Source organism: Salmo salar, chromosome ssa05 (assembly GCF_905237065.1).
Source record: "Salmo salar chromosome ssa05, Ssal_v3.1, whole genome shotgun sequence".
Lineage (NCBI taxonomy): Eukaryota > Metazoa > Chordata > Actinopteri > Salmoniformes > Salmonidae > Salmo > Salmo salar.
In genome coordinates this window covers 2,463,464-2,491,346 of record NC_059446.1, presented here as the reverse complement: position 1 = coordinate 2,491,346, position 27,883 = coordinate 2,463,464, and the positions used below count along the sequence as shown (strand labels likewise).

Genomic DNA, 27,883 nt, shown 5'->3' with positions numbered 1-27,883 from the left:
CCATGCTCTGGACACTACGCTGACAGACACAGCAAACCTTCTTGCCACAGCTCGCATTGATGTGCCATCCTGGATGAGCTGCACTACCTGAGCCACTTGTGTGGGTTGTAGACCCCGTCTCATGCTACCACTAGAGTGAAAGCACCGCCAGCATTCAAAAGTGACCAAAACATCAGCCAGGAAGCATAGGAACTGAGAAGTGGTCTGTGGTCCCCACCTGCTGAACCACTCCTTTATTGGGGGTGTCTTGCTAATTGCCTATAATTTCCACCTGTTGTCTATTCCATTTGCACAACAGCATGTGAAATGTATTGTCAATCAGTGTTGCTTCCTAAGTGGACAGTTTGATTTCACAGAAGTGTGATTGACTTGGAGTTACATTGTGTTGTTTAAGTGTTCCCTTTATTTTTTTGAGCAGTATATATATACACTGAGATCATATGACACTTAAAGTCCACCTGTGTGCAATCTAACTAATTATGTGACTTCTGAAGGTAATTGGTTGCACCAGATCTTATTTTGGGGCTTCATAGGAAAGGGGGTGAATACATATGAACTCACTTTTCCGTATTTGTTTTTCTTCAAATAATTTTTAAACAAGTAACTTTTTTCATTTCACTTCACGAATTACTATTTTGTATTTGTCCATTACATGAAATCCAAATAACAATCCATTATATTACAGGTTGGAAAGCAACAAAATAGGAAAAAACGCCGAAGGGGATGAATACTTTTGCATGGCACTGTAGGTGTTACTAATGTGGGAAGTTTATGATTTTCTTTCTATGACAAAATGATGTTTGATCAAAAGTTGTAAAGATCTTTAGTTGGTTGGCTTGCTATTGTTAGCAAACATGGCTAGCCTTTTCCTCGACTATAATAGAAAATACATCATCCTCTGGTGAAGACGGCATGTTACCTCCTCGTCCAAGCCATTCTTCTCGTCGTCCATTCTCCTCGTCCAAGCCCTTATTTTCATCGTCCATTCTCCGAGTTGTCGTCCGTCATGTTGAATGCAGTTTTGGGCTGAATCGAGAAGAAACTTACAGCACCCCTACAGTTGACCAATCACAGACAAAGGGGCATAGACTTCCGCCACCGACCTTCGACTTGCCTCAAGAAAATTGTTGGTGAGCAACCGAGACAAAAAAACCTTGCTGAAGACCAAAGTGAACCAAAAAGTCAACATTTCGACATACTACTAAAAGCAAAAAAAACTTTTTACGAACTGTTTTGGATGAGAAGCAAGACACCTTTAGAAGCCAAGCATAATGCTTTGTGTGTATAAAGCATAGCCTACCAGATACCATCACAAGAGCAGAATATACTAAATATGTAGGTATTACAATAACCACCATCTTCTAATTAACGTCACTTTGTTAGCCAAAACAAACAAATAAAGGCATAAAAACACCACACATTATTTAATCATTACACAACTCTTATCCAAATTATATTAGCGCACATCTGTGTCGCTCTATGAAGTGACCATCGTCCGACCAACAGATTAACACAGGACCTCTAAAAATAAATCCACAGTATTTGTTTTTTTATTTAACCTTTAAACAGATTGAGATTTTTAAAAATCTATTTACAAGAGAGCCCTGTACACATTACAATAAAAACATGTGTATAAAATATAATTCAGCACACAATAAACATGAATAAAAGCAATCACATTCAACTACATAGAGGTCCTAAATCAATCATTTCAACTGCCTGAGTGGCACCAGCACATGTAACTGCAGTGAACTCTGCAGATTGTTCCACAAATTAGGGGCAACAAAAAAAACAACGCAGTTTTTCCCAAATCTGGAATGTATCTCCAGTGTTATCCATTTCCTGTGAACGGGTTTGGCAACTTGTGATTCTTAACTTAATTAATAAAGTTACATATAGAGAGAGTTTGTCAGATTGCTTTGTAAATAAAAAGAGAATGCAGCGCTCTTACAGACAGAGAGGTCCATCCCACATTTTATACATAATACATAATGAGTCCTAAAATTTTCCCCTGCGATAAAACGTATTGCGGATTGGTAGACTGCGTCCAAGGGTTTTAAAAAACAGAGGTTGCCTGTAAAAAAAAAATATCACCAAAATCCAATACAGGGAGAATCGTTGTTTGAACAATCTTTCTCCTGTTTTTAATACTAAGGCATGATTTATTTCAATATATAAAAAAAAAACAATCTTGGATCTTAGCTTCTAAGTCAAATTTTCTATATGAGTTACGAAGGACAACTTGTCATCAATCCAGACACCCAGGTACTGATATTGAGAAACAACTTCAATTTAGGCTCCATTTATAGCACAGATATGCAGGTCTTCAGGGTTAACATTTCGTGACCTAGAGAACAGCATGAGCTTGGTTTTACTTGGTATTTAACACTAATTTAAGATCTGTAAGTGATTTCTGAATTGAATCAAAGTCATGTTGAAGTTCATGAATGGCCTGCTGCACCGAGGTGTTACAGGAATACAAAACTGTGTCATTGAGAGGAATGTTACAAGTATTAACAGTGTTTCTTATGTCATTAATATACAAAGTGAATAATAATGGACCCAAAATAGAACCCTGAGGAACACCTTTTTGAATCTCAAGACATTCAGATTTAACCCCCATCTATCAAGATGGCCTGAGTTCTGTCACTAAGATAATTCAGATTTAACCCCATCTATCAAGATGGCCTGAGTTTTGTCACTGAGATAATTCAGATTAAACCCCCATCTATCCAGATGGCCTGAGTTCTGTCGCTGAGATAATTCAGATTTAACCCCCATCTATCCAGATGGTCTGAGTTCTGTCGCTGAGATAATTCAGATTTAACCCCCCATCTATCCAGATGGTCTGAGTTCTGTCGCTAAGATAATTCAGATTTAACCCCCATCTATCCAGATGGCCTGAGTTCTGTCGCTGAGATAATTCAGATTTAACCCCCATCTATCCAGATGGTCTGAGTTCTGTCACTAAGATAATTCAGATTTAACCCCCATCTATCCAGATGGTCTGAGTTCTGTCGCTGAGATAATTCTGAAACCATAAACAGGCTGTATATCCCAGGTCTACTCATGATCATTTCTTCAGTAAAACAGAATAATCAACAGTCTCTCAAGTCCAGGTCAATAAACAAAGCAGCACAGATCTCTTTTTAGCATCCAAGTCATTGACAAGATCATTAACAACTAGCCTGGCTGCTGTGGTAGTACTATGCCCAGGTCTAAAAACGGATTGGTTTATATTAAGAATACAATTATCAGATTTTTTTTTTTTAAAGGAACAAAATTGTACATTAACCAAGGATTAAAGAATCTTAGTTAAACAAGGTAGTCTTGAAAAGTTGTCAAGATTATTTGTATCCCCAACCTTATGGAGTGGAAGCACATACTTCCTGATAACAATGTTACATAAAAAACGTGGGCTACTAATCCAGCAATAAGGGGTGGGATGTACACATAAGCAGACCAGTCTTCAAATGATCAGCCCCTGGGGATTTTTTAATGTCTAATGTTAACAAAGCATCCAGGACTTCTTTATTAGTGAATTTGCGAAAAGGAAAACTCCCGACCAGCATTTTCACCATCTAGATCCAAAATACTCTTTTCAAAAGCTGGCTTTTAAAATACATCCAAAAAAATAAAGCTTGCAGAGATAAAAAAAAAAAAAGATTGATAATCAACTGTTCTGAACCTCGCTGTAATAATCTCAGTCGTCCTCAGTTTCAAAGATCTCTGAGAGCAGGAAGAGTTCTTGTGGATCGTCTCTGGACTCAGTCTGAACCTGGTGGAGATCTCTGGACTCGTTCTCCCCTGACTCAGTCTGACTGTGTCGGAGGAGCTCTTCAAACTTGGGCAGAACACTACTGTACAGAAAATCAATGATCTCTGAAAATAAAACACATATACATTAAATCAGTAAATGTGTCCAGAAAACAACAAGATTCTTCCTCAAAGCATCATTATATTTGAAGGGGATTTCCAAATAAAAAATATTTTTGGGGGGGGGCAATCGATGTTTTTACATGTGATCACACGTGGCACTTTCTTAGGAGCATTTCATCTCTTTCAGAATCTAGAAACACGTCATAATTTACACACAGAAGTAGACTTGTATAGCGCTGGAGATGAACAGGAGGTTAAAAAAACAAAAAACATGCAGTCCAGATGGAGCTAGCTTATCACTTCCAAGGGACAGGAAGTGATGTCACCGGAACACTGATCATAGTGACTTGCACTCAACTATTCTAAATGCATACCTCCAACCTAAAAACATAAAGATAGACAAAAACGTCTGTATGACAGCAGCTTATACCTACCACAGAAAGACATGGTCTGCTGCAACGGGACTTTGGCTACTTTCAGCTTGTGGTAGTGCATCTGTACGTAGCAAGGAGTAACACCCCTTCGAAACATGAGAGAAATATTAGCACACTGTCTTCCTACACACATAAAACCACAATGACCCTGCCATTGTGCTGCTGTACTTCTCAGTCCTGGAAGATAGAAAACAAAGGCTGTGCTTGGTAATGTACAGATTCCCCCCCCCCCCTTTTTTTCTTCCACGATTATCGAACGAGTTCGTAGACGATTAAAAACATCGGTGTTGCGTTAAAAGAGATTTGAGAATCGAAACGTAAACACTAACATAATACAAACCTCCGTCAGTGAAAATGTCATTAATAATAAAAAATGCAACATTGTCTAAAACGAAGTATAATCTGTGTATAATAACAACCTCTTACCCAATTGTGTTAGCAATTTCTTCCCAGTCAACATCTGTAGCATCTTCCACCTGCATGGCGTTCAACCTGAAAAAGGTCAAAATTACACGGAATCAACATGGGCAAAATACAAAATGGTGGACCGTGCCAGTTTCATATGTCATTATGCCAAGAACAAAAATACTTCCATTGGCCCTGTAAATCAGGACGATGCAGAATGTTAAAGCAGATGGTATATACTATTATTATAAGTCACTAAACTGGACTAATAAATCATATTATACCACATTAGTAAGTCACTGGACTAATAAATCATATTATACCACATTAGTAAGTCACTGGACTAATAAATCATATTATACCTCATTAGTAAGTCACTGGACTAATAAATCATATTATACAACATTAGTAAGTCACTGGACTAATAAATCATATTATACCACATTAGTAAGTCACTGGACTAATAAATCATATTATACCACATTAGTAAGTCACTGGACTAATAAATCATATTATACCACATTAGTAAGTCACTGGGCTAATAAATCATATTATACCACATTAGTAAGTCACTGGACTAATAAATCATATTATACCACATTAGTAAGTCACTGGACTAATAAATCATATTATACCTCATTAGTAAGTCACTGGACTAATAAATCATATTATACCTCATTAGTAAGTCACTGGGCTAATAAATCATATTATACCTCATTAGTAAGTCACTGGGCTAATAAATCATATTATACCACATTAGTAAGTCACTGGACAAAAAAAATCATATTATACCTCATTAGTAAGTCACTGGACTAATAAATCATATTATACCACATTAGTAAGTCACTGGGCTAATAAATCATATTATACCACATTAGTAAGTCACTGGGCTAATAAATCATATTATACCACATTAGTAAGTCACTGGGCTAATAAATCATATTATACCTCATTAGTAAGTCACTGGACTAATAAATCATATTATACCACATTAGTAAGTCACTGGACTAATAAATCATATTATACCACATTAGTAAGTCACTGGACTAATAAATCATATTATACCTCATTAGTAAGTCACTGGGCTAATAAATCATATTATACCTCATTAGTAAGTCACTGGGCTAATAAATCATATTATACCACATTAGTAAGTCACTGGACTAATAAATCATATTATACCACATTAGTAAGTCACTGGACTAATAAATCATATTATACCTCATTAGTAAGTCACTGGGCTAATAAATCATATTATACCTCATTAGTAAGTCACTGGGCTAATAAATCATATTATACCTCATTAGTAAGTCACTGGACTAATAAATCATATTATACCTCATTAGTAAGTCACTGGACTAATAAATCATATTATACCTCATTAGTAAGTCACTGGGCTAATAAATCATATTATACCTCATTAGTAAGTCACTGGGCTAATAAATCATACTATACCTCATTAGTAAGTCACTGGACTAATAAATCATATTATACCTCATTAGTAAGTCACTGGGCTAATAAATCATATTATACCTCATTAGTAAGTCACTGGGCTAATAAATCATATTATACCTCATTAGTAAGTCACTGGGCTAATAAATCATATTATACCTCATTAGTAAGTCACTGGGCTAATAAATCATATTATACCTCATTAGTAAGTCACTGGGCTAATAAATCATATTATACCTCATTAGTAAGTCACTGGGCTAATAAATCATATTATACCTCATTAGTAAGTCACTGGGCTAATAAATCATATTATACCTCATTAGTAAGTCACTGGGCTAATAAATCATATTATACCTCATTAGTAAGTCACTGGACTAATAAATCATATTATACCTCATTAGTAAGTCACTGGACTAATAAATCATATTATACCTCATTAGTAAGTCACTGGACTAATAAATCATATTATACCTCATTAGTAAGTCACTGGGCTAATAAATCATATTATACCTCATTAGTAAGTCACTGGGCTAATAAATCATATTATACCTCATTAGTAAGTCACTGGACTAATAAATCATATTATACCTCATTAGTAAGTCACTGGACTAATAAATCATATTATACCACATTAGTAAGTCACTGGGCTAATAAATCATATTATACCTCATTAGTAAGTCACTGGGCTAATAAATCATATTATACCTCATTAGTAAGTCACTGGGCTAATAAATCATATTATACCTCATTAGTAAGTCACTGGGCTAATAAATCATATTATACCTCATTAGTAAGTCACTGGGCTAATAAATCATATTATACCTCATTAGTAAGTCACTGGGCTAATAAATCATATTATACCTCATTAGTAAGTCACTGGACTAATAAATCATATTATACCACATTAGTAAGTCACTGGGCTAATAAATCATATTATACCTCATTAGTAAGTCACTGGGCTAATAAATCATATTATACCTCATTAGTAAGTCACTGGGCTAATAAATCATATTATACCTCATTAGTAAGTCACTGGACTAATAAATCATATTATACCTCATTAGTAAGTCACTGGGCTAATAAATCATATTATACCACATTAGTAAGTCACTGGACTAATAAATCATATTATACCACATTAGTAAGTCACTGGGCTAATAAATCATATTATACCTCATTAGTAAGTCACTGGGCTAATAAATCATATTATACCACATTAGTAAGTCACTGGGCTAATAAATCATATTATACCTCATTAGTAAGTCACTGGGCTAATAAATCATATTATACCTCATTAGTAAGTCACTGGGCTAATAAATCATATTATACCTCATTAGTAAGTCACTGGGCTAATAAATCTTCAAAAGAAAATAAACAATTCTACAATAGCATATATTCAATAAAGAAATCTTCACAAAACTCACGCTTTGATCAAATCCACTTTAGCCTTTAAGGTTTTCACACCTCCGCTGAATACTGGTTGTCCATACGCCATTTTGTGTGCCATAACACCCAACCTGGAAAAGGAGAAGAGATACCTCAAAAGACAATGTTCTGAATCTGAACGCTTGTGGAAACAAAACAAGGGTGACATTGTCATAGTGCACGAATTGTGCAACGTGCAAAAGAACAATTTGAGTTATAAAGGACACGACTATTTACCTAGAGTTTAGCGAGCAATTAATTCATCTGGGGTTAACTAACTTTGTGTAAGATATATTAAATCATTTCTGCTAATATATATAATAATATCCCTGTTTAACATAGATAACATAGAATCCTAACAGTGCCTATTCCATAAGGTTGACTGGTCAAAAGATAAATATTAGCATGTCTGTCATCTGGCTATGGCAGAAGTTTGATGTACAGTGCCTACGGAAAGTATTCAGACCCCTTGACTTTTTCCCCACATTGTTACCTTACAGCCTCATTCTAAAATTACTTTGAAATCTTTTCCCCCCCTCAGTCTACACACAATACCCCCTAATGACATCACAATACCCCCTAATGACATCACAATACCCCCTAATGACATCACAATACCCCCTAATGACATCACAATACCCCCTAATGACATCACAATACCCCATAATGACAAAGCAAAAACAGCTTTTTTAGAAATGTATCCCATTCTGTTCTGCAGATCCTCTCAAGCTCTGTCAGGTTGGATGGGGAGCGTCGCTACACAGCTATTTTCAGGTCTCTCCAGAGATGTTAGATCAGGTTCAAGTCAGGGCTCTAGCTGGGCCACTCAAGGACATTCAGACTTGTCCCGAAGCCACTCCTGCGTTGTCTTGGCTGTGTGCTTAGGGTCATTGTCCTGTTGAAAGGTCAACCTTCGCCCCAGTCGGAGGTCCTGAGCGCTCTGGAGGAGGTTTTCATCAAGGATCTCTGTACTTTGCCCCGTTCATCTTTCCCTCGATCCCGACAAGTTTTCCAGTCCCTGCCACTGAATAACATCCCCACAGCATGATGCTGCCACCACCATGCTTCACCGTAGGGATGGTGCCAGGTTTCCTCCAGATGTGACGCTTGACATTCAGGCCAAAGAGTTCAATCTTGGTTTCATCAGACCAGACAATCTTGTTTCTCACAGTCAGAGCCCTTTAGGTGCCTTTTGGCAAACTCCAAGCGGGCTGTCATGTACCTTTTACTGAGGAGTGGCTTCCGTCTGGCCACTCTACCATAAAGGCCTGATTGGTGAAGTGCTGCAGAGATGGTTGTCCTTCTGGAAGGTTCTCCCATCTCCTCAGAGGAACTCTAGAGCTCTGTCTGAGTGGCCATTGGGTTCTTGGTCACCTTCCTGACCAAGGCCCTTCTCCCCCGATTGCTCAGTTTGGCCGGGCGGACAGTTCTAGGAAGAAAGTTGGTGGTTCCAAACTTCTTCCATTTAAGAATGATGGAGGCCACTGTGTTCTTGGGGACCTTCAATGCTGCAGACGTTTTTTGGTATCCTTCCCCCAGATCTGTGCCTCAACACAATCCTGTCTGAGCTCTACGGACAATTCCTTTGACCTCATGGCTTGGTTTTTGCTCTGACATGCACTGTCGACTGTGGGACGTTATATAGACAGGTGTGTGCCTTTCCAAATCATTTATAATCAAACTTTATTTGTCACCGAATTCCACAAGGGGTGGACCTTACCGTGAAATGCTTACTTACAAGCCCTTTAACCAACAATGCAGTTCAAGAAAGAGGTAAGAAAATATTTAGCAAATAAACTAAAGTAAGAAATTATAAAAAGTAACAATAGCGAAGCTATATACAGGGCAAGAGTCAATGTGGAGGGGTACAGGTTAGAGGTAATTTGTACATATAGGGTAAAGTGACTATGCATAGGTAATAAACAGAGTAGCAGCAGTGTAAAAAACAAATAGAGGGGGAGGGGGGGTCAATGTAAATAGTCCAGGTGGCCATTTGACTAATTGTTCAGCAGTCTGATGTCTTGGGGGCAGAAGCTGTTAAGGAGCCTCTTGGACCTAGATTTGGCGCTCTGGTACCGCTTGCCGTGCGGTAGCAGAGAGAACAGTCTATGACTAGGGTGACTGGAGTCTTTGACAATGTTTTAGGCCTTCCTCTGACACCGCCTGGTATAGAGGTCCTGGATGGCAGGAAGCTTGGCCCCAGTGATGTACTGGGCCGTACACACTACCCTCTGTAGCGAATTGCGGTTTGAGGCCGAGCAGTTGCCATACCAGGCGGTGATGTAACCGGTCAGGATGCTCTCAATGGTGCAGCTGTAGGACCTTTTGAGGATCTGGGGACCCATGCCAAATCTTATCATTCTCCTGAGGGGGAATAGGCTTTGTCGTGCCCTCTTCACGACTGTCTTGGTGTGTTTGGACCATGATAGGTTGTTGGTGATGTGGACACCAAGGAACTTGAAACTCTTGACCCCCTCCACTACAGCCCCGTCGATGAGAATGGGGGCGTGCTCGGTCCACCTTTTCCTGTAGTCCACAATCATCTCCATAGTCTTGCTCACATTGAGGGAGAGGTTGTTGTCCTGGCACCACACTGCCAGGTCTCTGACCTCCTCCCTATAGGCTGTCTCATCGTTGTCGGTGATCAGGCCTACCACTGTTGTGTTGTCAGCAAACTTAATGATGGTGTTGGAGTCGTGCCTGAGGGGCCCCAGTGTTGAGGATCAGCGTGGCAGATGTGTTGTTACCTACCCTCACCACCTGGGGGCGGTCCGTCAGGAAGTCCAGGATCCAGTTGCAGAGGGATGTGTTTAGTCCCAGGGTCCTTTGCTTAGTGATGAGCTTTGAGGGCACAATGGTGCTGAACGCTGAGCTGTAGTCAATGAACAGCATTCTCACATTGGTGTTCCTTTTGTCCAGGTGGGAAAGGGCAGTGTGGAGTGTGATTGAGATTGCAACATCTGTGGATCTGTTGGGGCGGTAAGCGAATTGGAGTGGGTCTAGGGTCTGGGGTTTCGGTCAGGAAAATGTTGAAAATGTCAGTGAAGACACATGCTAGTTGGTCCACACATGCTCTGAGTACACGTCCTGGTAATCCATCTGGCTCCCCGGCGGCAATCAGTTGAATTTATCACAGGTGGACTCCAATCAAACTGTAGAAACATCTTCAAGGATGATCAATGGAAACAGGATGCACCTGAGCTCAATTTACAGTCTCATAGCAAAGGGTCTGAATACTTATGTAAATAAGGTATTTCATATTTTCGCAAAAATGTCTGAATTTTATTGTGTATAGATAGATATATTTTTTTATTTAATCCATTTTAGAATAAGAAAGTGGAAAAAGTCTGAATATTTTCCCAATGGACTGTCTATAGCCGTGTTATTTTCTACTTCCTGTATATAGCCGTGTTATTTTCTACTTCCTGTCTATAGCCGTGCTATTTTCTACTTCCTGTATATAGCCGTGTTATTTTCTACTTCCTGTATATAGCCGTGTTATTTTCTACTTCCTGTCTATAGCCGTGTTATTTTCTACTTCCTGTCTATAGCCGTGTTATTTTCTACTTCCTGTATATAGCCGTGTTATTTTCTACTTCCTGTATATAGCCGTGTTATTTTCTACTTCCTGTATATAGCCGTGTTATTTTCTACTTCCTGTATATAGCCGTGTTATTTTCTACTTCCTGTATATAACCGTGTTATTTTTAGTCGTTATAGTTATTCACTGAGTATTTACTGCTTGTGTCACTATGTCTATTTTATCTTTAACTCCGCATGGTTGGAAAAGGACCCGTCAGACAGTATTATTTTAATCTGTTTTCTGACACATCCAATAGTCTCTTGACAGATTCTACGGTACAATTTATGTTTACAGTCTTGTCCATGAAAGATTAGTGAGCGATACATGAATACCAATTTCTTTATAACGCACATTGTTGAAGAAAAGTTTCAAATTAAATCACCCTGCAAGATCATAACGTATTTTACGGTAATTTCTGCACTTTGCATAATTATTTTTCAGTATGAAAATGTCGGCCATTTTTTATTTTATTTTTTTCCCCATGAAACCCTGTACTACACACCATTTCATTCTACACTGGTCCCGGTGGCGTGTCTTAACTCTCCGACATACATCTGTCCAGGGGATGTTGTTGTACAGCTTGTCTTTCCTGATGGTGGCAGGTCCTCTGCCAGGCTCCACCTGTCCCAGCAGGTGGTCTCGCACGGCTTCCATAAGTCTCTTCAGTTCATCCTCGCTCCAAGGACCTAAGTTTGCGACTGAAAAACAACACACCAAACAAAGCGAGACCGTTGTTCAGACAACGCTGGTAACAAAACGTCCACAAAAAGAAGTGAAGCAGGATGTCAAGGTAAAGGATCAAGAATCATTATATTTAATTCAAAGTTCCAAATGACTTACAAATCTGAGAAAAACGCTTCCTAAGGGGCGTTTCGCTCCGACCAGTCAACTGCGAGATCTTCACCCAATTGTTGCCGTGCAACGTCTGCAGTTTCTTCAAAGAGTAAAGTTCATCTTCGCTGAACCTTCTTCTAAAAAGTCATAGAAACATTCAAGTAAAAAAAACACGGTATAACGAGCTTCATGTCAGGAAAAACGGCACAGTTGTGAGTTCCAATTCAATATCACAATGTTTTTGTACACAGTCAAAGCCGATTATTACCGTTGACAGTTCCTTAAAGTAACTAGCTCAGTCTTACCTGCCCTTGTAACTGCTGCCATCAAACATTTTCCTCCCACCACGACTATAGATCTTATGCCAAGGCCTTGGGATTCCTTCAGCTGGAACAGGTTAGAGAGAGGGGAGATCAGTTTTCTGGGAAATTCCTTAGCAATACTTATTTACCACTGTAGACAATGCTAAAGACAAGGGATATAAACGTGGGGATGAAACGTTATCTGTTATCGTTACGAAGCTGGCTAGAATACACCGCACCTATTCTTTCATGGAATCTGTGATGACTCTTCAACCTTCGGATTCTTGTCATTTCGTCTTTGTAGCGCTTTGTATGGAAGAGTTTAGCAGCGTTCTCAATCCCTGTGAGAGCCAGGAAGTCGTTGATGTTACTCATGAGTTGTTTGTTCTCCTGTGCGCTGTATCGTCCAGTTCTCAGGGAAATGCCTGGAAAAGAGAGAAGATTACAGAGGCTTAACCTAGGGCTCCAGGCTAGCACGGTAACCTAGGGCTCCAGGCTAGCACGGTAACCTAGGGCTCCAGGCTAGCACGGTAACCAGACTAGCACGGTAACCTAGGGCTCCACACTAGCACGGTAACCAGACTAGCACGGTAACCTAGGGCTCCAGACTAGCACGGTAACCAGACTAGCACGGTAACCTAGGGCTCCACACTAGCACGGTAACCAGACTAGCACGGTAACCAGGCTAGCACGGTAACCTAGGGCTCCAGGCTAGCACGGTAACCAGGACTCCAGACTAGCACGGTAACCTAGGGCTCCAGGCTAGCACGGTAACCTAGGGCTCCAGGCTAGCACGGTAACCTAGGGCTCCAGGCTATCACGGTAACCAGGCTAGCACGGTAACCTAGGACTCCAGACTAGCACGGTAACCAGGCTAGCACGGTAACCTAGGGCTCCAGACTAGCACGGTAACCCCAGACTAGCACGGTAACCAGGCTAGCACGGTAACCTAGGGCTCCAGGCTAGCACGGTAACCAGGCCGCTAGCACGGTAACCTAGGGCTCCAGACTAGCACGGTAACCTAGGGCTCCAGGCTAGCACGGTAACCAGGCTAGCACGGTAAACTAGGGCTCCAGGCTAGCACGGTAACCTAGGGCTCCAGGCTAGCACGGTAACCAGGCTAGCACGGTAACCTAGGGCTCCAGACTAGCACGGTAACCTAGGGCTCAAGACTAGCACGGTAACCAGGCTAGCACGGTAAACTAGGGCTCCAGGCTAGCACGGTAACCAGGCTAGCACGGTAACCAGACTAGCACGGTAACCTAGGGCTCAAGACTAGCACGGTAACCAGGCTAGCACGGTAACCTAGGGCTCCAGGCTAGCACGGTAACCAGGCTAGCACGGTAACCTAGGGCTCCAGGCTAGCACGGTAACCTAGGGCTCCAGGCTAGCATGGTAACCTAGGGCTCCAGGCTAGCACGGTAACCAGACTAGCACGGTAACCAGGCTAGCACGGTAACCTAGGGCTCCAGGCTAGCACGGTAACCAGACTAGCACGGTAACCAGACTAGCACGGTAACCTAGGGCTCCAGACTAGCACGGTAACCAGGCTAGCACGGTAACCTAGGGCTCCAGACTAGCACGGTAACCTAGGGCTCAAGACTAGCACGGTAACCAGGCTAGCACGGTAACCTAGGGCTCCAGGCTAGCACGGTAACCAGGTTAGCACGGTAACGTAGGGCTCCAGGCTAGCACGGTAACCAGGTTAGCACGGTAACCTAGGGCTCCAGGCTAGCACGGTAACCTAGGGCTCCAGGCTAGCACGGTAACCTAGGGCTCCAGGCTAGCACGGTAACCTAGGGCTCCAGGCTAGCACGGTAACCAGGCTAGCACGGTAACCAGGCTAGCACGGTAACCAGGCTAGCACGGTAACCAGACTAGCACGGTAACCAGACTAGCACGGTAACCTAGGGCTCCAGGCTAGCATGGTAACCACACTAGCACGGTAACCAGGCTAGCACGGTAACCAGGCTAGCACGGTAACCTAGGGCTCCAGGCTAGCACGGTAACCAGGCTAGCACGGTAACCAGACTAGCACAGTAACCTAGGGCTCCAGGCTAGCATGGTAACCACACTAGCACGGTAACCAGGCTAGCACGGTAACCTAGGGCTCCAGGCTAGCACAGTAACCTAGGGCTCCACACTAGCACGGTAACCAGACTAGCACGGTAACCAGGCTAGCACGGTAACCTAGGGCTCCAGGCTAGCACGGTAACCAGACTAGCACGGTAACCAGGCTAGCACGGTAACCTAGGGCTCCAGTCTAGCACGGTAACCTAGGGCTCCAGGCTAGCACGGTAACCAGACTAGCACGGTAACCTAGGGCTCCAGGCTAGCACGGTAACCAGGCTAGCACGGTAACCAGACTAGCACGGTAACCTAGGGCTCCAGGCTAGCACGGTAACCTAGGGCTCCACACTAGCACGGTAACCAGACTAGCACGGTAACCTAGGGCTCCAGGCTAGCACGGTAACCAGGCTAGCACGGTAACCAGACTAGCACGGTAACCTAGGGCTCCAGGCTAGCACGGTAACCTAGGGCTCCACACTAGCACGGTAACCAGACTAGCACGGTAACCAGGCTAGCACGGTAACCTAGGGCTCCAGGCTAGCACGGTAACCAGACTAGCACGGTAACCAGACTAGCACGGTAACCAGGCTAGCACGGTAACCTAGGGCTCCAGGCTAGCACGGTAACCTAGGGCTCCAGGCTAGCACGGTAACCAGACTAGCACGGTAACCAGGCTAGCACGGTAACCTAGGGCTCCAGACTAGCACGGTAACCAGGCTAGCACGGTAACCAGACTAGCACGGTAACCAGACTAGCACGGTAACCTAGGGCTCCTGACTCCAAACTGTTCTCCTGTAACACTGGTACTTTTTCAGTTGGTGGCACCAGCCCATGATTTGGTCGCACCCAAATAAAAAAATGCATGATTCAGGATATTTTGATGTGTAACCTAATCCAGTGATGCATTGTGGGTTGACAATTAGGCTATAGTTGTTATATTTGACTGTTAAAAATAGGGCTCCAGAACATTCTGAATTGTCTTTTTTTTTTTTTCTCAATAGAGATGAATTTGCCGACATCTTTATGTGAACTAATATCATGGGCTGATTTATGTGTGTCTAATCCACCACCTGAGTAAGAGGAAACTCAAAACACAATGTCTCTAAAACATAATACCCACAAAATATAGGACATTTTGAGTAAGGTGGGTGTAGATTGTCCAGCTCACACCAATGCGACAAATTAAAAAATAAATGTAACTGGCATATCCAAGTCTAAATCTTGCTGTTTGCAGACGGCTTTAGGGTGTCAAAACGTGACTAAATGATGTCAGTCTGGAACTCTGGTTTAACCCATTGGGTCTAAATGATAATACATTCAGTCAGCGGGTCAAAACACTAAATGTGGATTCATGTTTTAAGGGAGAAAAAAAAATGTAAGAAAAAAAAAGCTACAAAAAAGAAATATCTCAATTATCCTTTTTTTCCCCCCGGAGGCAATCATTTTCTCAAACATCTCTCAACACAGTAACATAACATTGCTTACACGTGGACATGTTAGCTACATCATCCTACGATAAACACCATGAGGGTTTTAAAAAGAATAAACCTACCTTGTCTTCGGAATTCCTTGAATCGATCAAGATCATACTTGATCATCACTCTGATCTTCAAAACAGACAGAGACTCAACATTGGGAACAAACTCTTTGAGCTCGTTCATAGCCCTCCATTCGCTTTCACTGTAACACAGAGAGGGGAGAAATATCGAAATAACATAACATCTAAAACATCTGTTTTTGAAACCTCTAAGTTGACAGGGCAGGACAGAAACACCTCCTCTCTGCACAGAAAGAGTTTTCAGATTAAATACTGGTACACAGCACAATGATTCACAAATGTCTGGTTTTCACCAGCAAATCCTACTGTCAATGTTCACTACCACCAATAAGGGAAATCACTCTTCAGAATATGCAAGATTCACACTTCAAAACAAATGTACGAGGTTCCTTTTCTACTGACCTTAGAGCTTTATCGTTTTGGATGCGTCGGCGGTGTTGAGCGCTTGTCTCAATCACGGTTGTATGGGGGCCATCTTCCCCCGTCTCAGATTCTGATCCAGCATCAGGAGTCCTGTTATCAGACTCAGAGGGGACACTGTCCATTCCCGCGTCGGACTCTCTGCAGCAATGTCTCTTTTTGCTCCTGCTGCCCTCTACAGCCCCTCCATCCGGTTGTGTTTTCAGCCTCGTCGTTGTTTTCCATTTTCTCTCAGTTTGTTCTAGAATACCTGGGAGCTCTGTTTCATCTGGACAAACGTTCAGTTGAATCTCTACAACTTTTTCCTTCTTTCGTTTCCTCTTCTCCTTTCCATTCTTCTGTAGCTCCGTTACCACACTTCCCCTTCCCTGAACCGCTATGATTTCAGGATCATCTGCTAATCTTAAAACTGTCTGACGGCTTTCCGCTCCCTCTTCAAGCTCCGTTTGTCTGTTCTTGTGTTTCTTCTTACTCTTTCTGGCTTCCTCTGGCACCTTTACATCTGAGACATCTACTGCAGACGCTGAGAGGCCACTGTCCATCCTCTCTTCTGTCTCTCTGTCATTCCGGTTTTTCTTTTTCTTCCAGCTACTCGTCGCCTCCTCAGCGACAGTCACTCCATCGTCTCCCACGCGTTTGTGTGTGAAGATAGTTAGACTTTTTTTCTTTGTTCTCCCTTCAATTCGTTCCTCAGGATCTGGGACCTCCATTTCAGCTTGAACATTAATCTGTTTCTCATTCTCATTCTTCTTTTGCTTTTTACGTTTCTTTCTCTCTTTCTTCACCTCTTTCTCCAACTCTGTCACCGGTTGCTTTTTACGTTCAGTTAGTTCTTTATTCCTCTTCTCTCCCGTCAATTGGTGACCATCCATTTGATCCTCCTTAACGGTTCTTCCTGTTCCTGTTCAGAGGCCTTAGTCTTCTTCTCATTCTTCTTCTTGAGGACGTTCTGCATCCCTCGACTGTGTCAGGTACGACAGATGAGAATAATTTGGGACCGTCTTCAAGTAAAAAGACGGGATGTTGGAAACATCTCAAGCGATAAGGGAATCTCAGTCGCCCCGTTCTGAGGGTGTTGTCGTCCCCAGCACGGTGGCAGCTGTTGAACCGATTTGCTCAATCTAATAAAACAGAAAGACGATATTAAACTAAACCGATTAAAACTAAATACTCTACGATTTACCACGGAGTTGATTGGCGACCAGCGCAGGCTGACTGGAGCTTCGATGTCAAATAAAATAACCAAAAACGACAGATTTTCACACACACACACACACACAGAGACACACGCGCACACACACACACACACACACACAGAGACACAGACACACGCACACACACACAGAGACACACACACACACACACACACACACACACACACACACACACACACACAGAGACACACACACACACAGAGACACACGCACACACACACACACACGCACAGAGACACACACACACACACACACACACGCGCGCGCGCGCGCGCGCCTGACCAATGGAGCAGCTGCATCTTCACTTTCAAAATAGGGGTACATACGTATGTTTTTGTACCCCCCTCTTTTCGAGGAGAAAACTATCTCGATCCATTGGGTAATTTGTCATTTTGTTTTTGAGCTAGTCTGTATTCAAATAGATACAGTCCATTTTATATATGATATAATAACCAACAGATTGCATTTTGCCCCCGTCTCCTCATGATAAATGGTTATGCCCACTGGAAAGTTTTGCTACCCTCCCACCCACCACTGTTTTGAAACATATTACAATATACTGTTTACAACAAGTAGCCAGCTCATTAACAAACAAGCACACCAGGGAGAACGGTCGACACTTGTTATCACAGCTACAAAGTCATAAAGAACGGCCATTTTTTTTTTCTTTCTTTCTCTTCTTGAAATGTGATTTTAAACCTAACCATAACCCCTTACATTAACCACACTGCTAAGCTTATGCCTTAGCCTAACCTTAAATAAAGAAAACAAATATATATATATATTTTTAACTTTGGGGCTGTGGTAACTAGTGTAAACCAGGGAGAACACAACAAGCATGGATGCAATAAGTGTAAAACACATTATCTAACTGGGGATAGCTAGCTAACATAATGTCACAAAGCATTATCTAACTGGGGATAGCTAGCTAACATAATGTCACAAAGCATTATCTAACTGGGGATAGCGAGCTAACATAATGTCACAAAGCATTATCTAACTGGGGATCGCGAGCTAACATAATGTCACAAAGCATTATCTAACTGGGGATAGCTAGCTAACATAATGTCACAAAGCATTATCTAACTGGGGATAGCTAGCTAACATAATGTCACAAAGCATTATCTAACTGGGGATAGCTAGCTAACATAATGTCACAAAGCATTATCTAACTGGGGATAGCTAGCTAACATAACGTCACAAAGCATTATCTAACTGGGGATCGCGAGCTAACATAATGTCACAAAGCATTATCTAACTGGGGATCGCGAGCTAACATAATGTCACAAAGCATTATCTAACTGGGGATAGCGAGCTAACATAATGTCACAAAGCATTATCTAACTGGGGATAGCGAGCTAACATAATGTCACAAAGCATTATCTAACTGGGGATAGCTAGCTAACATAATGTCACAAAGCATTATCTAACTGGGGATAGCTAGCTAACATAATGTCACAAAGCATTATCTAACTGGGGATCGCGAGCTAACATAATGTCACAAAGCATTATCTAACTGGGGATAGCTAGCTAACATAATGTCACAAAGCATTATCTAACTGGGGATAGCGAGCTAACATAATGTCACAAAGCATTATCTAACTGGGGATCGCGAGCTAACATAATGTCACAAAGCATTATCTAACTGGGGATAGCGAGCTAACATAATGTCACAAAGCATTATCTAACTGGGGATAGCTAGCTAACATAATGTCACAAAGCATTATCTAACTGGGGATAGCTAGCTAACATAATGTCACAAAGCATTATCTAACTGGGGATAGCTAGCTAACATAATGTCACAGAGCATTATCTAACTGGGGATAGCTAGCTAACATAATGTCACAGAGCATTATCTAACTGGGGATAGCTAGCTAACATAATGTCACAAAGCATTATCTAACTGGGGATAGCGAGCTAACATAATGTCACAAAGCATTATCTAACTGGGGATAGCGAGCTAACATAATGTCACAAAGCATTATCTAACTGGGGATCGCGAGCTAACATAATGTCACAAAGCATTATCTAACTGGGGATAGCTAGCTAACATAATGTCACAAAGCATTATCTAACTGGGGATCGCGAGCTAACATAATGTCACAAAGCATTATCTAACTGGGGATAGCGAGCTAACAATGTCACAAAGCATTATCTAACTGGGGATAGCGAGCTAACATAATGTCACAAAGCATTATCTAACTGGGGATCGCGAGCTAACATAATGTCACAAAGCATTATCTAACTGGGGATAGCGAGCTAACATAATGTCACAAAGCATTATCTAACTGGGGATAGCTAGCTAACATAATGTCACAAAGCATTATCTAACTGGGGATAGCTAGCTAACATAATGTCACAGAGCATTATCTAACTGGGGATAGCTAGCTAACATAATGTCACAAAGCATTATCTAACTGGGGATAGCTAGCTAACATAATGTCACAAAGCATTATCTAACTGGGGATCGTGAGCTAACATAATGTCACATAGCATTATCTAACTGGGGATAGCGAGCTAACATAATGTCACAAAGCATTATCTAACTGGGGATAGCGAGCTAACATAATGTCACAAAGCATTATCTAACTGGGGATAGCTAGCTAACATAATGTCACAAAGCATTATCTAACTGGGGATCGCGAGCTAACATAATGTCACAAAGCATTATCTAACTGGGGATAGCTAGCTAACATAATGTCACAAAGCATTATCTAACTGGGGATAGCTAGCTAACATAATGTCACAAAGCATTATCTAACTGGGGATAGCTAGCTAACATAATGTCACAAAGCATTATCTAACTGGGGATAGCTAGCTAACATAATGTCACAAAGCATTATCTAACTGGGGATAGCTAGCTAACATAATGTCACAAAGCATGATACGCTAACATTCATTCTGAAATAACTTCATATTTCTTAGTTCTTCAGATATTAGTTTAGAAAGACTTGAAATTAGCATGGGAGCTAAGTAGCTAGCAAACAACCAGCTAGCTTCCTATTCCCACAAAATCACGCTGTGGGGATGTTTTTCAGCAGCAGGGACTGGGAGACTAGTCAGGATCGAGGGAAAGATGAACGGAGTGAAGTACAGAGAGATGTTTGATGAAAACCTGCTCCAGAGCACTCAGGACCTCAGACTGGGTTGAAGGTTCACCTTCCAACTGGACAACAACACTAATCACACAGCCAAGACAACGTAGGAGTGGCTTTGGGACAAGTGTCTAAATGTCCTTGAGTGGCCCAGCCAGAGCCTGGATTTATACCCAATCAAACATCTCTGGAGACTCTGTAAATAGCTGTGCAGAGACTCTCCCCATCCAACCTGACAGAGCTTGAGAGGATCTGCAGAGAAGAATGGGAGAAATTCCCCAAATACAGATGTGCCAAGCTTGTAGCGTCATACCCAAGAAGACTCGAGGCTGTAATCGCTGCCAAAGGTGCTTCAACAAAGTACTGAGTAAAGGGTCTGAATACTAATGTAAATATGATATTTTTTTAATGTTTAATACAGTTGCAAAAAAAAAAGTTTTTGCTTTGTCATTATGGGGTATTGTGTGGAGATTGAGGGATTTTTTTCCCCATCCATTTTAGAATAAGGCTGTAATGTAACAAAATGTGGAAAATTCAAGGGGTCTGAATACTTTCCGAAGGCCCTATATCTAACTGATGGGATATACAGGCTACATTCCTTGCCAAATGACAACGGGTTTCAACACAAATTTAAAAAATGGACTGGTGTGGTCCAACAACGAGCTGCTGTTTTGGAATAATTGCATCTCGTCTATTTTTTGTGCTTTGGCTACTTTGAGAACTGCTAGAGTTAGCCCAGGGGTTTGGCTACTTTGAGAACTGCTAGAGTTAGCCCAGGGGTTTGGCTACTTTGAGAACGGCTAGAGTTAGCCCAGGGGTTTGGCTACTTTGAGAACTGCTAGAGTTAGCCCAGGGGTTTGGCTACTTTGAGAACTGCTAGAGTTAGCCCAGGGGTTTGGCTACTTTGAGAACTGCTAGAGTTAGCCCAGGGGTTTGGCTACTTTGAGAACTGCTAGAGTTAGCCCAGGGGTTTGGCTACTTTGAGAACTGCTAGAGTTAGCCCAGGGGTTTGGCTACTTTGAGAACTGCTAGAGTTAGCCCAGGGGTTTGGCTACTTTGAGAACTGCTAGAGTTAGCCCAGGGGTTTGGCTACTTTGAGAACTGCTAGAGTTAGCCCAGGGGTTTGGCTACTTTGAGAGAACTGCTAGAGTTAGCCCAGGGGTTTGGCTACTTTGAGAACTGCTAGAGTTAGCCCAGGGGTTTGGCTACTTTGAGAACGGCTAGAGTTAGCCCAGGGGTTTGGCTACTTTGAGAACTGCTAGAGTTAGCCCAGGGGTTTGGCTACTTTGAGAACTGCTAGAGTTAGCCCAGGGGTTTGGCTACTTTGAGAACTGCTAGAGTTAGCCCAGGGGTTTGGCTACTTTGAGAACTGCTAGAGTTAGTCCAGGGGTTTGGCTACTTTGAGAACTGCTAGAGTTAGCCCAGGGGTTTGGCTACTTTGAGAACTGCTAGAGTTAGCCCAGGGGCTTTGGCTATATAACCTGCCTAAACATAGACAGGTTCTGAAAATAGATAAAGACAACGAGCATATTTTAAATCAGAATCATTAAACCTAGTCACCAAACAGATGTTGTGTCCGTAATGAATCACCATGCTGCGTTCAATGTGGAATTGTCCATTTAGAAAAGTCTAAGTAACAGGTAGAATAAACTAAATCTAACAGATGTATATTGTAAAGATAGATTTTTGATTTGCAACACTGAAATAACATGTCTTTCAACCCCGTTTCAAATGATCACTGAGAATAACTTTCACACACAAGATGCGGATCACTTCGCCATGGCGTCTTCTTTCTATCTATTCTGTTATATTACATTATGGGTTTTCCTATAAAAGTTGTGTGTTGACTGAGATATGGACTCCGGATATAACAGCGTGTTGTCTGCTAAATGAACTAAAGGTTATATCACTGCTCAGCCAGAAACTTCTACAAACAACCTCCACATTGCTGAGGTTACTGCCTTTTTCAAGACTGATAATAACGGTTGCAATAAATCAATATTAAATTGTACTTTTTTAACTGAATAATATATATTAGCAATTAGGACTTGTTATCTGTAATGGTTATGATAAACGTGTATTTTTAATTATTCTAAATGTATTTTCTTGCGACAGGATTTTCAGACATACTCTGGCGCCCAGGCACACACGATAAAAAAACATTAGTTCACACATTCATGTAGGATCAGCATAACTACCTAGTTAGCTGGTCTGGTTAACTACCCGTCATAGTTCATTCGAAGACTCTAGCTTGCTAGCAAAATCAGCAAATCCGGAATAAAACTGGTAAAGAAGAACAAACAAGCATTCAGCTTAACGAACACACAGAGAACCAGTCAGTTTCACTCCGATGCTTCCTTCTTCTGTTTGATGCGGTAGCGGCCGGCCAGCCCATCCACAGGTCACAGCGCCCCCAGGTGGCCAGCCCATCCACAGGTCACAGCGCCCCCAGGTGGCCAGCCCATCCACAGGTCACAGCGCCCCCAGGTGGACGGGGTGGTACTATAACTTCTTCTGTTTGATGCGGTAGCGGCCGGCCAGCCCAGAGTCAGACCCACCAGTAATAATGTCAAGATAAATGACTACACTGTGAGGAAAGAAACAGTGTGATCCAGTATGATCATCTATTGAATGAACTGAATTGATAGACAACATATTATAACACAGGCGACTCTTGACAACTGCATCGGCTTGGGACTGATGTGACAACATGCATTAAAACCAGAGACTGCAGTCACTACAGTCCCTCATCCGGCAGTGATTGGGAGTCCCATAGGGCGCCGCGCAATATTGGCCCAGCGTCGTCCGGGTTTGGTCGGGGTAGGCCGTCATTGTAAATAAGAATTTTTTCTTAAACTGTCTTGCCTGTTAAAATAAAAAAAAATATTAAAATGTAAAGTGTCCGCACAAATGTGTTTACATTTCTGTTAGTGAACATTTCTCCTTTGCCAAGATAATCCATCCACATGACAGGTGTGGCATATCAAGAAGCTGATTAAACATTATGATCATTACACAGGTGCACCTTGTGCTGGGAGCAATAAAAGGCCACTCTAAAATGTGCAATGCCACAGATGTCTCATGTTTTGAAGGGAGCGTGCAATTGGCATGCTGACTGCAGGAATGTTCCCCCCCCCCCTGAACTGTTACCAGAGAATTGAATGTTAATTTCTCTACCATAAACTGCATCCGTTGTTTTTAGAGAATTGACTGGTACGTCCAACCGGTCTCACAACCGCAGACCACGTGTATGGCGTTGTGTGGGGCGAGCGGTTTGCTGATGTCAGCGTTGTGAACAGACTGGGCCCCATGGTGGAGGTGGGGTTATGGTATGGGCCCTATGGTGGAGGTGGGGTTATGGTATGGGCCCCATGGTGGAGGTGGGGTTATGGTATGGGCCCCATGGTGGAGGTGGGGTTATGGTATGGGCCCCATGGTGGAGGTGGGGTTATGGTATGGGCCCCATGGTGGAGGTGGGGTTATGGTATGGGCCCCATGGTGGGGTTATGGTATGGGCCCCATGGTGGAGGTGGGGTTATGGTATGGGCCCCATGGTGGAGGTGGGGTTATGGTATGGGCCCCATGGTGGAGGTGGGGTTATGGTATGGGCCCCATGGTGGAGGTGGGGTTATGGTATGGGCCCCATGGTGGAGGTGGGGTTATGGTATGGGCCCCATGGTGGAGGTGGGGTTATGGTATGGGCCCCATGGTGGAGGTGGGGTTATGGTATGGGCCCCATGGTGGGGTTATGGTATGGGCCCCATGGTGGAGGTGGGGTTATGGTATGGGCCCCATGGTGGGGTTATGGTATGGGGCAGGCGTAAACTACGGACAACGAACACAATTGAATTTCTATCGATGGCAATTTGAATGCACAGAAATAACATGACGAGACTCATTTTTTTTTTTTTGTGACCAACAGATGCATATCTTTATTCCCAGTCATGTGAAATCCATAGATTAGGACCTAATGAATTTATTTCAATTGACTGATTTCCTCCATATGAACTATAACTCAGTTAAATCTATAAAATTGTTATATGCAGGCGTTTATATTTTGGTTCGGTATATATTCTTGTACAAATTGATGGGGATATTTGATGATGTCCTAGTCTGTCCGTCTCTTATTTCCGTGAGAGACGTTCCACATTCCAGCATTATTAATCTGTTTCTAATGCCGTGAACAGCAGACCTGCTGATTCCCATAATGCTCTGTACCGTTTTGATCATTACAGTATCTTTCTAATTAAATTAAAAATATATATATATATTTACACACATCACTTTATTTGTAACCCACAGCATAAAAAAAAAAAAAATAGATTTGGTTTCCGTCGCATTTTCAACTCTGATGGTTTTGTCATAGTGAATGTGCCCACTGTGGTCTTGGCACCTGCGCTCTGGCCTACAGCTTGCAGATACAGTGCAGGTATAACCTACTACATCATGAGATTAGTAGGACAAAAAGAGTGAGATCATTTTTTATTTATTTGTCAAACAGTAGCCAAGCAGCCATCATCCTCTCACCAAAAATAAGATTAGAAAGGAGCATTAAGATCACCCTGTGCCCTTTCACCCAGGGGCGAAAATCTGATATCAACTTTGGAGGGGACAATTACATGACATTTTCTCAAGAGCAATTCCTGAGGGGGACACCAAAAGTAGTGCTGTAACACATAGCCTACATTGTAATATGGTAAATGTATATTGAGGAACCAAAGAAATAAGGTGTTTGCCCGTACTCCTAACTACCGGTACCCAAAACTACACAACTAATCACAACAGCAATACCATTGCCTTTAACAAATCTTAGTTCAGTCACCAGTTTAAGTTGAGAGTGGGGGTATCCATGGCATTTTCCAATTATGTTCCTATTTTACAAGTCCAAAAAATTGAGAACCTTTCATAATGTTGCCAAACAAAGACTCAACAAACTTACCTGAGACTCCCTGTCTCTGCCAGTCTGTCCCTGCATATCTGTCCCCAACTCTGCTGTCTGTGTGCCATCTGTTGCCTGCTCTGCCTAATGACATCAGTGAAACATTTCCATTAGAATTTCATTTCTTTCTTATGAACATTTTATCAACTAGTCTTTGAGATATTAGGCTACTCGGGTTCTTACTTTGCGTTTTGGTGTACTGAAAAATACTCTGATGTCCGTCTTTTATTTTTCTACCTGGCTGGCTACACACACACACACACACACACACACACACACACAGTGTGTAGGTTATTTACAGTAGGAGATGGGCTTCTATCATCTTCTATCATTCTATTTGGGCTTCGATCTAAAAGGTAGCTAGCAAATGTGAAACGGATTAAAATGACAAGAGTTGACAGCTGTATGAGTTCACCATTTACACAACATATGCTGCAACCTTTTGTAATTTTAATAGTTTGTTTCATATTGGCTGGCTTCCAACAATAGCTGAATTTGCAAAGCTAGCGAGCACCAATTCAGTTTCAGTGGTGTTTGCTATAATCTTTGCTACCCGGGTTAAATAAAGGTGAAATAAAATAAATAAATAAAAGTTCCCTTGCGACAATTTAGCTTTTGCAACGAGACCATTAAATATATTTAAGACAATGGTAGAAGAGAGTGTAGTTCTGTTCAGTTTGGACTTCAGTTTATCGCTAACCTTATCACAGGGACTTTGAAGCACTAACTTACATCATCTGCATGCTGATCTCGGAATAAATTAACCATAGCAAAGATTCCATCTTTGACGACGCCACATAAATGGAATAGGTACTAGCTAGCTTAATAGTTAATATTTGCGCGCTAGCTCTGCATATTCAGCTAGTGTGTGTGCGCGATTGACTGGATAAACCTCACGTCAGTTACGTTCATTGAGTGCCTTTCAGACAGTGGATACGACCCCTCTGTTACCTTGCCAACTAAGGAACTGGCAGTGGATCAAACCATTGTGAGGCAAAGGGCGGGGGGGGTCGCAATCTTTTGAAACTTAAAAACACGCTATTAAGTGTCTATAATCAGCACAATTGCTTTCATTGCGTATTATTAATATTATTTAAATTACATAGTTATGTTTCAGTGATATATTGGGGGGTGACAAATCATATTTTTCCCAGGATGGGGGGGAGGGGGGGGTCGTGTCCCCCCGTCCCCCCGGGATTTCCGCCCCTGCTTTCACCGCCCTGTGAAGTTCATCATTATTGATTTAATCTGTAGCCTAATAAACTGCATGCTAGAAATGGCGGTGGAAACACCTTTATGGGCAAATATTGATATATAACCATCATATATTAGTAAACTTGGGAGTTACGCGACGACATGAGTTTGATGCTCGTTTCCAATACATGTTGAGGGTCTTTATTCCGGTGATATGAGAATCGATGCTCGACTGTCGTTTTGACAAATAAAAACATTCTCGCTCTTATCCATAATAATCTCATCATGTAGACTAGTTTACTGTATCTCGGAGCTGTTGACTAGAGCGCACATGCCAAGACCAGTTTAGGCACATTTGCTTTAAACGCAACAGTTTTTGTGACAAAACTATTGGTAAAGTTGAAAATGCGATGGAAACACATTGAACATCTAATACATTTTACATGAGAAATTATTCGCTACATGAAAATTTAAGCGAAAAAGTAAATTTTGCGTCTTCCCCCATTACTTTTAATCAGCAACAAGTCCGTTTGGGGAAAATGTGCACATTTTGACTTGATTTTCTTATTTTGGAGGGTTTAATGGTGGCGTGCCTCAAATTCAGAAAATGCTTTTAGCAAAAATAATTTTTAAAAATTGTGTATTTAGTTGTGCAGTCACTATTTTTTCAAAATGGTGTTTTGCTCCTTCTTCAGCTTCTATGTAACATTTTATGATGGAGGCCCATGCATGTGCTGCTTTTATCACCGGCAGCTCCTGCTTGAAAACAGACACCTTTTGCTCAGAATCCACCAGTCCTTGAGCAAATCTAATGGATGTTTTTGTGACATTCTGGGGGCCTCATCACTAAAAACCAAACAGACAGGAGAGGAGAAATGCACATCGGAAAAAAGGTTCTTCCCAGCAAGTTCAGCTTCTCATCTTAAACTTCCTGCACTGCTCACTCAGCAATAAAGCCCACATTTATACAAGACAAGCGCGTAATTAAACATTGAAAGGAAAACTCCTGTTTCAAGATGCCGATTTTTTTTCCCCAGGAAACAGGAAGCTCTCTACTCTAGTCTATCCAGCAGCAGGAT

The 27,883-nt window shown here is 41.9% G+C and overlaps 1 protein-coding gene across 1 annotated transcript; it reads right to left on the bottom strand.

Moving 5' to 3' along the window:
* Positions 1-1,528: 1,528 nt before the first annotated feature.
* Positions 1,529-23,053, bottom strand: LOC106604100 (transcription termination factor 1). The gene is made up of 11 exons (XM_045717807.1): positions 22,870-23,053; positions 16,345-17,483; positions 15,937-16,064; positions 12,554-12,739; positions 12,318-12,399; positions 12,019-12,149; positions 11,681-11,876; positions 7,595-7,687; positions 4,740-4,805; positions 4,314-4,399; positions 1,529-3,882 (listed from the first exon to the last, which is right to left on the bottom strand). The coding sequence occupies exons 2-11, from the start codon at positions 17,232-17,234 to the stop codon at positions 3,704-3,706; spliced, it is 2,037 nt and encodes a 678-aa protein (XP_045573763.1). The 5' UTR covers positions 17,235-17,483; positions 22,870-23,053; the 3' UTR covers positions 1,529-3,703.
* Positions 23,054-27,883: the final 4,830 nt, after the last annotated feature.